At 62.5% G+C, this 13,281-nt stretch overlaps 1 protein-coding gene across 4 annotated transcripts in view; it reads right to left on the bottom strand.

The window, feature by feature from the left end:
- IGSF9B (immunoglobulin superfamily member 9B) overlaps window positions 1-13,281 on the bottom strand; it is a 56,418-nt gene that overhangs the window by 36,709 nt on the left and 6,428 nt on the right. For all 4 annotated transcript variants that reach the window (XR_005359019.1, XR_005359018.1, XM_038535601.1 and 1 more), the window contains exons 2-5: window positions 9,135-9,332; window positions 6,230-6,376; window positions 503-654; window positions 181-298 (exon numbers count right to left, since the gene is read on the bottom strand). Coding sequence is in view for 2 of the 4 variants with exons in the window: in XM_038535601.1 (XP_038391529.1) it covers window positions 181-298; window positions 503-654; window positions 6,230-6,376; window positions 9,135-9,332 (615 nt within the window). In the remaining 2 variants the exon portion in view is untranslated. The remainder of the gene's footprint in view (window positions 1-180; window positions 299-502; window positions 655-6,229; window positions 6,377-9,134; window positions 9,333-13,281) is intronic.

Below are 13,281 nucleotides of genomic sequence, written 5' to 3'. Positions count from 1 at the left end.
GACACGGTGCCACCTGCCGCGAACTGCACGACAGTCAGGGGGAGCCCACCCCGGTCCCCACGGGCTGCCCACCTCTCCAGCCACCCCAGCTGCGCCCTGGGGAAACCCCGGTGCACCTCAGATGGGCCGGGAGGCCCTGCAAAAGGTCTGGGGCGCAGAGAGGAGAGAAAGCGCTCTCACCTTGGACAAGCAGGTGGGTGGTGTGGACGGCCTCCCCCTGGATGCTATATGCACGACAGGTGTAGGCACCTCTGTCCTCTCTGCTGACCGACGTCACCGTCAGGCTGCCATCACTCACCTGGGGCCAAGGGGAGACGGAGCTCAGTACCCCCCATGGGGCCCTAGCGACGCCAGTCCCAGGTGGGCATGGAGCACTGGGGGCACACGGAGCCAGGCACCTCCTGCCCCTCTCCCTCCAAGCACACAGGTCACGGGAAGTGGGAGGCCGCCGTGGAGGGAGGGCTGGGGCGAAGGAAGGGTGAGCCAGGAGGACCACGCTTACCTGGTATTTCCCACTAGCACCTAGGAGTGTCCCCTCCTTGAGCCAGGTGACAATGGGCTTGGGGTTCCCAAAAGCTGTGCAGGTCATGGTCACACTGCCACCCTCCTTGGCCTCGATGTACTGGGGGGGTGTTTCCGTGAAGGTGGGAGGGGCTGCAGAGAGACGCAGGGTGGCGCTAGCCCGGCACCGCGCCGTGTGCCCACGTGAGCCTCACGAGGTGCTGGGGCACGCGGAGGAACGGGGACACAGGCTAGCCCTGTGCCCGGGAGTCTTACACGGGGAGGCAAGACCCAAAGTCTAAAGTGCGCCTGGCGGGGTGCACATCGCTGACCTTCACCGGGCCTACTGGGCTGATGCGCAGCCCCCAGGGGTTTGCTGAGGCTCTGTGCCCTGCACGGACAGGAGCTCTCGCGCAGCCTGCGCACACCAGCTCCGTCCTCCCTGGTCCTCCCCCCACCCCCCTGACATGCCCACAGCCCCCCCCCACCCCCACCCCCCGCCAGGCCCCACTTCCACGGCACCTGCTATCTGAGCTCCCCCTGGGCCCACAGCGACCACTGGCCTGGCTGCTGCGGGGGATCCCGCGAGCATCCTGCACGCTCCTCCCTTCCCGCTCCTCCCTTCCCAGCATCCTCCCAACATCCAGCAGAAAGAGGGGCCCCATCTGCAGGCGACTCCCTTCTGAGCGCTCTCCGGAGTTTGCACCTGGTCCCCCCACCTCCACCTGCGCGGACTGGAGCTTAGACCAAATTTCCACCCGGTTCGGATACGCACCCGCAGCCGTCACAGCCTCAGCTCGTCGGTGCGAGCTGCCTGGAGAGTCAACCGGGTCCACGTCCCCTGTGGACCAGCAGGAGGCCCCACCAGGGACCCCAGCCCTGGGGCCCAGGCCAGGCGGGGGCGGCACGAGTGCAGCTCGTCTTGAGGCCAAGCCCCAGTTAAAGTGCTCGCCCCACTGGTGGGGTAGCCAGCACGTTACTCCCGGCCCCCCAGGGCTCTACCTACATGGGGCCCTCCAGGATCGAGGGAGGAATAAGAGACAAAGTGTGTGAAAGGCATCTCCCCACGTCAGCAGGCGTGGAAGGTTGGCTCTCCTGCCATCACTCTCACAGCACCACCTCCCCGGACACCTGAGACCTCCGGGACGCTCAGGCACTGTGGCCTCTCCAGAGAACCAGCCGGAGTGCCTGAGACTGGGTCCCGCCGCCCCTCACTCGCCCACCCGTCCGCTACCGCGTACCCCCTTCCCTGCGCGCCAGCCCACCGGCCATCCTGGTCTTCCTACCGCAGGGCCTTGGCCTCTGCTGTCCTGTCTGTACCCAGACCTCGCTCCTCTGGTTCAGGCAAATCTTTGCTAGAATGCCATCTCTGCCTTACGTGCGTGACCCAGCTTCCGGCATTCTCCACCCCCTTGGACTCCTTAATTCTCCTTAAAGCCACGATCACGGACTGTCCCTGAGAACAAAGAGCTTTTCTGTCCATCTCACTGCACGCCCAGCTTCCAGCACAGTTCCTGGCACGTAAGAGAGCACGCGGCAAATGCGTGTTGAAGGGACGGACGGACGAAGCATACACGCAGACACACACCTACCTACAGACCACGCACGTTCAAACCCATAAAACCTCCCAGGGGCCAGACCGTGACAAGACCACTTTCTTCAGTCACTTCCAGCGCCCCTGGCTCAGCGTGGGCACGCGGGGGCACACGGGGGCAGGCGGGGGCTCCAGGGCTCGGGGGCTCCAGGGCTCGGGGGCGGGCGTGGATACTGAGTGAATCAAGCATCCTTCATCCCGCACAAAACTCACACAACGGTTGCCCTTCAAGTGCATCAATCCTCATCCAACGTCTAATCTAATAAAAATGATGGCAAACAGCCTTCCCGATCCTGACAAAGGGATTCGGGAATCTCAGCTCCCTGAGATTCAGCTCCCAGGCCTCTCCTCCTGCCCTGGAACGTGTGCATCTCCAACAGAGCCCCTCTTGCCAAGCCTGCCCCTCGAAATACGGGTAATACAGCCACAGCCTCTATTACCTCCGGTGTCAAGCTTAAAAGAAAAGACAATAAATTAAATTACGTCCTGAAGTGACAAATTAATTACTAATTACATAATTACTTTATTATTTAGGTGCTAATCAGGAAAGTACTTTGAACAATCTCGAGTTTTCAGGAAAATAATGGTTTGACTCTCGATTATTTACAGAATTAGGTGTTAGCGTGCCAGCTGCATTTCCAGGCTTAATTCTTTTTTTGCAAGTGCCCTATAATTAATAGTGCAGGTTAGAAATAGGCTGGCCTTTCCTCCAAGTAATTCACCAACCTAAAGCAAGACTTGGCTTGGGCTTTTGGGGTATTTTCTATGTGATAAAGGCATAATTGGGTTTGTTTCCACCCAACTGGTCTTCGGGAAAACACAGACGGAGAATGAGACCATTTGTAATTCTAATTTCTCATGGGCCTTTCATTTTCCAGAGGTGATCTCCGTCAGAAAATGCCTGACACTGAGCATTCTGATTTGGAAGCAACAGCGTGTGGGCAGTACAGGCTCTCTCCGCCCATAAAGGAAATATTCGCCCTCAGAACTCGGGGTGGAGGAGGGGGATGAAGGGAGAGAGCTCTCACCTCGAAGGTGCGTGTTGTGTTCTCCCCGTTTGGGAGCTGGGCTCCTGGTAAGGGAAGGCGTCCCAGGGTGAGCGGGCCCTGGTCCTGGCGCCTGCGGCAGAGGGCGCCACGTCCTTAGCCTTTCAGCCCACACCTCCCTGGGAACAGCCTGGCCGCCTTCCCGGAGTACCGACTCCCTTCCTCTGGGCTTCCAGGCACGCTGATCCCTTAGCCTGGAACGCCCCCCTGCACCTGCCAGCCCTGAGCTGGGTAAGTCCTGCTCCCCAGTCCGGTCTCCGCAAGGGCCCCCTCACGGAAGCTCTCCCTCCCGTTTCCCCAAGGCCCTGAGGCAACTGTGCGCGGCCTTCCGGGTCTGGGTTCCGCCCACCCCACTGCTGTATCCCCACAGCCTGCCACAGGAGAAACACTCAAGGGGTGCGTGTGTGTGCATCTATGCATGGGCGTGTATGTGCATGTGAGTGTGTGTGTGCACATGCATGTGCATCTGCATGGCCGTGTGTACGTGTGCATCTGTGCGTGGGCGTATGTGTGCACGTGTGCATATGTGTGGCATGTGGGCACACATGTGAGCGCGTGGGCATGTGCGTGTGTGCACGTGTGCATCTGTGTGTGGGTGCGCACACGTGTGGATATATGCATGGGCGTGTGCACACATGTGTGAGATGTGTGAGCACATGTGCGTGTGTATGTGTGCATCTGAGTGTGCGCGTGGGTGTGCGTGCACATGTGTGAGCACATGTGCATTGTGTACGTGTGCATCTGTGTGTGCACATGGGTGTGTGCACTCCTGTATGAGCACATGTGCATGTGTGTATGTGTGCATCTGTGCGTGGGTGTGTGTGCACGTGTGTGCGTGCGAGTATGCATGTGTCTGCATGAACGTGTGTGTATGCACATGTGTGTACGTGTCCATCTGTGCTTGGGTGTGTGCATGGGCCTGCATATGTGTGTACATGCAAGTGTGCATGTGCACGTGGGTGTGTGTGCACATGCATGTGCATCTGTGCATGGGCATGTGTGTGCGCATGTGCACGCATGTGTGCATATGTGGCACGGGTATGTGCGCACGTGCATGTGTGTGCACGTGCATCTGTGCGTGGGCGTGTGTGCATTACTTCATTTCATTATGAGACAAAGATCACTGCAGCCCCGTGTCCAGGCCCAGGTGTGCGGGTCACTCACGCCAACCCCAAAAGCCAGGATCCAGGTTGCGCCCCACGGCGTAAGTACCGGCGGCACGAGCACCCTCACGCTACCGCAGGCCTCTGCACGGTCCAGGCTGAGGACCTGCCTGTGCGACGGCCTCCTGGCCTCGATGTGCTCCTCTGAGGTCCTCGCTTCCCTGTCCCCAGGAGGAGGAGGGCCAGCGTCGGCCCCACAGGCAACTCGCGGCCCAGACGCGGCGCAAGACGGTCCCGTCCTCCCGCCGCCTCTGCAGACGGCCGCCTGCCATCACCCGGCTCTCACTCCGTGCCCTGGACGCAACCTTCTCGGGTCCCGGCCCACGCTCGTCCCCCCCGGAGCAATCAGGAATCCTCCAAGAACCGACTTCCGCGCAGGGGAACCCAGGCGGGCCGGGAACACGACGCGCAACTTCCAGCTAAATTCTACTTCCCGGGCATGGGAGTGCCTCCCCGCCACGGCCACGACCCGGTGGCTGACCCGGTGGCTGACCAGGTGGCTGAGGACGCTGCGGGGACGGGACACAGGCAAGGGAAAGGGCGTGGAGATCCAGCCCAGCGCGGGAGGGGCGCGAGAGCCTCAGGATTCGACGTGGGGCCTCTTGGCGCGGCGTTCAGTCAGTGAAGCTTTTAGCAACAGATTTACCTTCCTAATTATGTTTTGCTTGGGCTAATATTAAGATGAGTTTTCATTCTCGGCACACACAACAGCTGGCATCAAAAGGAGGTGACTCAAACGCTTGCTGTGTGGTGGGGACAGCGCACCAAAGACTTAAAATAAGCCTCCGATCAGTCGCTGGCGCCGGACAGGAGCCAAGTGCACCCCGTGGACCGGGCAGCCCAGATCAGCCCTGGGCCTCCGGTGCCCGGCCACGTCCCGTCCTCCCGGGCCCCCGAGAGGCTGCCCCGCCCGGGAACACGGCCCGAGCCCACGCGCCAGGGCACACGGGGCCACCCCTCAGGGCAGACCGACACGGCGAGAAGCTTCCGGGCCAGGAGCGACAGCAATCTCCCTCCCACCCACGGCGCCGACAGTCACAGACACCAAACCCAGAAGGACCCAAGCTGTGTGTGGCACATCCACAGCACACATGTCACTTCTCCAGATTTCTCTGCACGGTTCCAGCTTCTCCTGGCTCCTCCGGAGTATCTCCGCCCAAGGGAGGACTCCCAGGGACACGCGAGACTCCCCACGTGGAGACACGCAAGGGCCCAGCACCTGCTGGGGTCACAGCCTCAGACCCAGGCCCCCGCCCACCCCCACCCACAGCAGGGCCAGGCTCGGGGCCAGGCCGCCAGTGCCCCCGCAGAGCACTTTGCTGCCTTTGTCCAAACACTCAAAAAGCATCGTCAACACAGCGGATCCGCTTCGTGGGCACCGTCAACGCCGGGCGCCGGCAAGCTGGGGACGCTCCGCAGGATTCCTAGTTTCCTAGACGGCAAACCCGGGACGAGCAGGGACCGCGTCCGGGCTGCGTCACCCTCGTTCCCCCAGCACCTCGTGCACGCTAGCGCACAGCAGACGCTCACCGCGTGTCGCTCACGTGAACATACTGAACAAGGAACCAAAATAGTAACCTGGGAAGGAACCCTGTCGTGTTGGGACCCCAGGAATGCCACTAGCGTGGGAAGGCACCCCTGGGCTGGCACGGTCTCCCCGAGCCGCATCCCCCGCTCGCTCCAAGGACGCCCACCCACAGCAAGCCCATCCTGTGCCCGGGGAGCTGCCCATCCTGTGCACCCCACGGGCCCCAGAGGCCCCAGGAGACCCCCGAGGGGGCAGGCAGTGGGAGCTGCTGACCAGGGCCCAGCCCCGCCGACTCGTCTCCGCAGCAGGGACAGAAGAGTCGGGAAAAGGCCTCCCCTGACCGCGCCCCCCGCCCCGGCCCCGGCCCGCGTGGCCCCAGGAAGCGGCCCGGACGCACCGTTGATGGTGAGGTGGACCCAGCTGCCGTTGTGGAAGGTGTCATACTGCTGGTCCAGCATGAGCACTTTGCACTCGTACCAGCCCTGGTCCTCAGAGCGAACCTGCTCCAGCCGCAGGGAGGCTTTATCGTGAAGGCTGGCCCGGCCTGCAGGACAGGGACAGGGACAGGACGGGCCGTCACGGTGCTGCCAGCAGACCCCCAGGGAGTGGCTGGCACCCCCCGGTGGCAGGGGGCACAGGAGACGGCGCGCCGCCTTGCCTGGGGGGGCCCTCGTCCTGCCTCCTTGCCTCCCCCTGACGGCCTGGTTCCTCACCCCATCCTCCTCCCTCACCTTGTCCTGGGCCCTCACCCCATCCTGGTCCCTCACCCCAACCTCCTCCCTCACCCCATCCTCCTCCCTCACCCTGTCCTGGGCCCTCACCCCATCCTGGTCCCTCACCCCAACCTCCTCCCTCACTCCGTCTTCCTCCCTCACCCCATCCTGGGCCCTCACCCTGTCCTGGTCCTTCACCCCAACCTCTTCCCTCACCCCATCCTCCTCCCTCACCCTGTCCTGGTCCCTCACCCCATCCTGGTCCCTCACCCCAACCTCTTCCCTCACCCCGTCCTGGGTCCTCACCCCATCCTGGTCCTTCCCCCGCCCCGTCCTCCTCCCTTACCCCGTCCTCCTCCCTCACCCTGTCCTTGTCCCTCACCCCATCCTGGTCCTTCACCCCAACCTCCTCCCTCACTCCGTCTTCCTCCCTCACCCCATCCTGGGCCCTCACCCCGTCCTGGTCCTTCACCTCAACCTCCTCCCTCACCCCGTCCTGGGCCCTCACCCCATCCTCTGCCCTCCACCCTGTCCTCCGCCCTCCACTCGTCCTCGTCCTTCACCCTGTATTCGTCCTTCACCCTGTATTCGGGCCTCCCCCGGCCTCCGCCCTCACCCCGCCCATCTCAACACTGACAATCCACTCAAAAACCAGAGTCAAAACCAACCACGGCCAGAGCGAGACAGAGACAGAGAGAGCGGAGAGCGCGCGGTGGGCCTCGAGGGAGGACGGGGTAAAGGGAAGTAGATGTAGAAGCAAGGCCCTGCCATCTCCCTGCCTTCCTTTAGCATCCCAGCACTCCCAGCACTCGTGCGCGCACACACACACACACCTCTCCTGCTCACACACACTCACACTTACGCACGCTCACAGCTCACACTCACACGCTCTCACACAGGCTCACAACACTCTCACACTCAGGCACACATGCTCACACATACACACTTGCACACCTCATGCTCACTCAGACACACGCTCACACTCACACCTCATGGTCACACTCAGGCTCACGTGCACACACACACACTCACACACATCCAGCACTTGCACACACTCAACACTCATGCTCTCACACGCTCACACTTACATATGCTCACAACCTAGCACTCATGCACACACATGCTCACACACATGCTCCCACTCACTCACACCCACACACTGATGCTCACACACACATGCTCTCACACTGCTCACTCACGTGCACAGCACTCACACACACTCATGCTCACAACATTCGCATGCTCACACTCATGCTCACACTCACAGTCATGCTCACACTCACATTCACACACTAATGGTCACACACATGCTCAGGACACACACGTGCTCTCACACTGCTCAATCATGTGCACAACATTCACGCTCACACACTCATGCTCCCACTCACACTCATGCTCACATGCTCACACGCTGATGCTCACACACACGCTCACGACACACATGCTCCCACACCACTCACTCTCACTCTCACACACGCTCACACACTCACACGCTCACACACTCATGCTCACACCCACATACACTCAGGTTCACGTGCTCAGGCTCAAGCCCTGTGCTCTCCTCGCCAGCAGACTGGCACGCAGACGCTGGCAGTGACTCCCGGAGAGGCCCCCGCTGGCAGGAAGAGCCCGAGCAAGACACCCCGGGACAGGACAGGGCAGGACAGGAGGCGGGTGCAGAGGGGCCAGAGGGCGGGTGCGCCGCCGCCAGGGATGCGGGATGGGGCGTCCGGCCTGAGGGCATGAGGGCTCACGCCAAGGGAGGGAGAGCAAAGTGTCAACCACGGGGCCGCCTGGCCCAGGGCACAGGGCTGTGCCTCGGCCCCTCCTGCGCACAGCTGCCCTGCAGCCTGGCACGTGTTCCCGCTGTCCTCTCCCACTGTCCTGCTGTCCTGCACTCCCGCTCTCCGCTCTCCCGCTCTCCTGCTCTCCCACTGTCCTGCTCTCCCGCTGTCCTACTATACCGCGCTCCCGCTGTCCCGCTGTCTGCTCTCCCGTTCTCCACTGTCCTGCTGTCCCATTCTCCCGCTGTCCTGCTCTCCACTGTCCCGCTCTCTGCTGTCCCTATCCCGCTCTCCCACTGTCCTATTCTCTCGCTGACCCGCTCTCCACTGTCCCGCTTTCTCACTGTCCCGCTGTCCAGCTGTCCCTCTGTCCTGCTCTCCCGCTGTCCCGCGCTCCTGCTGTCCCTCTGTCCCGCTCTCCCGTGCTCCCGCTGTCCCTCTGTCCTGCTGTCCCTCTGTCCCACTGACCTGCATACTGCGCGCTCCCACCACGGCCCTGGTGAAGCCTCCCCTCCAGCCAAACCGCCCCCCCCACCCCGGTCTGCGGCCCCTCCTCCCTCAACTCCCACTTAATGAAAACCTACTGAAGCCCAAAGGAGGGCATGGAAGAGGCAGGGACTACGGGGAACAGGTAACACACCAGTCGGGAAACGATGAGCGGCCACAGAGAGGAAGGCTGGAGGAGCCTCAACCGCAGCGCGACGGTGACCGCGACCATGACCGTGACCGCAACTGTGACCACGACCACAAGGGCAGGCAGGCCGTGGCTGAGCCAGGAGCGGGCGTACAGCAGCCCAGCCCTTACCTGCATACTCAGGATCCACGTGGGGTGGGTAGTAGCCAAACTTGATGAAGATAGGGATGGGCACCCCAAACTTGAACCACTCCACGACATAGGGCGGGGGCTGGCCCGTCACGGGGTGAATCACGTCGCATCGCAGGACGACGCCCTCGCCAGCTCTCGCGGTCACAAACTCAGGTTCCTCTCGCAGGCCGTGGGCAGCTGCGGGTGGCACAGGGAGTGCACAAGGGAGGTGGGCGGAAGTCCCGCTCCAGCAGCCCCCCCGCCATGTCCCAGGCCCTCTAGCCCCCACCCCTACCCACGGCCCCAGGCCGCCCCCTTAAGAGCTCCGTCACCCCCCAGAGGGTCCCGGTGCCCCCAAACCCTCTCACCCCCCTCTGTTCACACCTCCGGGGGCCCTGGAGCCCCGGGCACCCATGAACCTGAGATGGAGTGGAAGGAGGGAGGAAGAGGAAGAAGCGGTTCCATCCAGTCGTGCAAGCCAAATCCTCCCTCCGCAGTCCCGAGGAGCACAGCCATGACCATGTCCCCCCCCACCCCCCAGGCCCCGACAGTTCTCAGGACTCTGGCTACTGAGGAAGTGGAGGGGCCGCAGCCTGGGCCGCAGGGGATAGATACTGCCGCAGGGGGTAGATACTCGATGCCTCCCTGCGCAGGAGGCTTCCCACCAGAGCCTGGTAGGAGCCGCAGAGCCAGCCTCCTCCCACGCCCCACCCCCAGCTCAGCCCGAGGAGGTTCGCAGCACAAAACACGAGTACTCCACCCAGGAGCGGGGAATCCCGAGCCAGCCGTCTCAGGCTGCTGTGGCAACCCCGAGGGAAAAGCCCAAAAGCCCGCAGGCCTGACCAGCCTCTCCGGGCCCCTCCTCCCTTGCCCCACTGGCACCTGCTGCGGAGAGGGGCGCAGGCGCGGCCTCCAGCCCTCCAACTGCTGAGCCCAGCATCCCCAGCAGGCAGGCAGGATGCTGGGGACGGCGCGGGGACGCTGGGACTGCTGCGCCTGCCCGCTCAGGGGAGATCATCCCACCTCTGGCAGATGACCAAACACACAGCTGGCAAGGGTGCGTCCCCCCACCCTGCAGCAGGAGGCAGAGTGGAGGACCCAGCCCCGGCCTGAGCTGGAGGACACAGAGGACAGGTCAGCTCAGGCGCGGCTCCTCCTGCCTGGCGGCCCCTGGCAACCACACCTGAGCCCCCACAGGAGGCGTGCCACCCCCACTTCAGCCCAAAACTGCTCCCTCCCACACGAGGACTCCGTGCTCACAAAGTCACCTTGTCCAGCTGGCTTCCCAGGGAAAGGGACGGCCCTGGAGAGGCTCTCGGGCCCCCTCCCCACACTACCCACCTCTGCTGGGCCTAGGCCTCGGCTCACCCCTCGGCTCGCCTCCCCCCAGCCCGGCTCCGGGCAGCACCACGGACAGCAGCTGCGCCGCTGGGGCGCCAAGCCCAGAGCCCAGGGCCTCCAGCGGGGGAAGGGCTCCGTGCCTCCGTGCCTCCGTGCCTCCGTCCCTCCATCCCTCCGTCCTCCGTCCGGCCGCCCATCTGTTGTGGGGCCTCTGCACTGACTCTTACTGCATCTCTGACCCCCGTGTGTCCCTGTCTCCGGTTGTCTCTGGCTTTCCTTCATGTCTCTGTGTCTCTGGTCCTGCTGTGCGTCTGTCTCTCTGACTCTTCCCAGGTCCCTCTCTCCCCTGCTCCTTCTCCGGGTCTCTCTGTGCTGCTCTCTCTTCAGGTCTCTGTGTCTCTGTCTTTTCCTCTTAGCTCCCACCCTGTGTGAATTCTTCTATACTGGTCTTTCTCGGTTTTCATGTCTCTATCAGTGTGTGGGGTGTGTGTGTGTGTGTTGTGTTGGGGGAAATATGTGGATTTCCTGTCCCTCTGCACCGGGGAGGGATTTTGCCTGCTTTTCTGTGGAGGGACCTCCGTGTGATTGGGTTGCTATGTTTGCATCCCGCTCCGCGGCTGCCTACATGTTGTCTGTTCATCTCTGTGTCTCTCCTTCTCTCCCTTCCCATCCCCCTCTCCCTCTCCTCCCGAAGTTGCGGAAGGAGGAGGAGGCAAGCTCTTCTAGAAGCTGATTGGCTACTGGTGACATCACTGTTTTCTAGAGAAAGAGCTAAGATCACAGAGTATTTTTGGAGCAGAGCACAGTGTTGCACTCACCTGCCTAAGGCCCAGCAGGTTTCCCAACTCCCCCCACCCCCAACCTTGCTTCAGGCTAGGTTTGAATTCCAGCCCCTCGGGGAAAGCAAGGAGAAGGCTCAGCTGCCGCAGGCCCCTCCCCCACAACCCCAGGGGCACCCAGAAGGGGACAGAGCCTGCCTCCCCGCCTCTAGGAGCACAAAGGCTGATCCTGGACCCAGAAGGACAGGGCAGACGGCAGGCACCAGGAGCCAGCAGGGGGAGCCATGTGTGTGTGCACGGGGGAGTGTATGTGTGTGCATGATGCATATGTGAGCTCTTGGCAAAACCACACGGGTGAGTGTGTGCCTGGGGGGATGTGAGTGTGCCTGTGAATACGGGACTGTGTGTTGCATGGACTTTCCAGGAGGTGAAAAGAGGAAAGACAGGAGCCTCAGGAAGAGGAAGGAGTTATCCCAGGGCCTGGGTACCGGGCATGGGGGACAGAGGCTGACCATGGAAGGGGGCCCCTGCCCAGGGCTCGGGCCCTACAGCTGAAGACAGGAGGCAGAGGGGCTGACGGTTGCCCCCTTTAGCGGTGAAGCTGGGGTCTGCAGCTCGGTAGCTCCCCAGCTACAGGGGATTGAGGGCCGGGGGGGGGGGGGGGGGGGGCAATGCCAGGAGGTGGGTGGGCGCGGAAGTGGGTTCCCACAGTACAATCAATGCCTGCCTCATCCTCACTGCAGAGCAATGAGGCGGCCTCTCACACCTCCCGCAGCACCGCCAGGCTCCGGGTTTCCATCCCCTCCCCAGCTGGCGGGAGGCTCAGGATGCAGCACCCACCCAAGTCCGACCCTAGACCTGCCCCCAAGCCAGTCAGCCCCACCGGCATCTCTGCAGAAGGACCCCTTCTGGCCTGGACGGGCAGGGGCAGAGGGGAAGGGCAAGAGGAGCATCCCAAGGATTCTAAGGAAAGCAAAAGGAGAGAGAGTTTCCCAAGAAGAAAGCGGAGGGGTGGGAGCCCTGTCCCAGCCTCTGCACTCCGTCCAACGCTCCTGGTTTGCTGAGCCCTAAAATATTTATCAGCTTCCTCAACTCGTCAACACACAGCACTCTCACTCAACACCTACAAGCACTCCTTCCTGAGCCCGATCCTTTCCGAGCCAAAGCATGTCTAATAAAACACTTTCCCCAGAAAAGCTCCAACAAGGAAAAAAAAAGTAAACAAGCTGGCAGCAAAAAGGGAAGAGGGGTTTGATGGAGGAGAGAGATGAGCTGTAACCCAGGAGGACACCAAACCCGAACCCAAGAGTGAAAGGGACTCAAGAAACCAGGAGAGAGAGGCAGGGACGCAGGCAGAGCCCAGCCCAGGGCAGGACACAGGACTCCGAGCACAGGGGACACAGAGACACGGGCTTCACGGACCCGGAACCAGGAGGGGAGAGAGTGGAGGCAATTCCTCAGGAAGCAAGTGGGCTTCTTCCCAGCAGGGCTGCCTGCAGCAACTGAGAGCAGGAAGGTGGGGGGGGGAGAGGGGGAGGGGGAGAGGATGGGAAGGAGGGAGGGGAAGGGGGGAGGGGATGGGAAGGGGGGAGGGGAGTGGATGGGAAGGGAGAAGGGAGAAGGAGGGAAGGGGAAGGCGGGAGGGGGGTTGGAGGAGAGGGGATGGGAAGGGGGAGGGGAAGGAAGGGAAGGGAGAGGGGAAGGAGAGGGGATGGGAAGGGGGAGGGGGAAAGGGAAGGGAGGGGAGGGGAAGGAAGGGAAGGGAGAGGGGAAGGAGAGGGGATGGGAACGGGGAGGGGGAAGGGAGGGGAAGGGAGGGGAGAGGGGAAGGAGGAGAGGGGATGGGAAAGGGGGAGAGGAGGAGGGGAGGAGGGAAGGAGGAGAGGGGGAGAGGGGATGGGAAGCAGCAGAGGAAAAGGGGGAGGGGATGGGAAAGGGGAGGGGAGAGGGGGGAGGGGATGGGAAGAGGAAGGGGGAGGAAGGACCTAGAGCGACTGGGTGAGGAGGGGCTACAAGGGGGGGGGGCC

This window comes from Canis lupus, chromosome 5 (assembly GCF_011100685.1).
Source record: "Canis lupus familiaris isolate Mischka breed German Shepherd chromosome 5, alternate assembly UU_Cfam_GSD_1.0, whole genome shotgun sequence".
NCBI classification, from domain to species: domain Eukaryota; kingdom Metazoa; phylum Chordata; class Mammalia; order Carnivora; family Canidae; genus Canis; species Canis lupus.
This window is presented reverse-complemented; position numbering and strand designations above follow the sequence as displayed.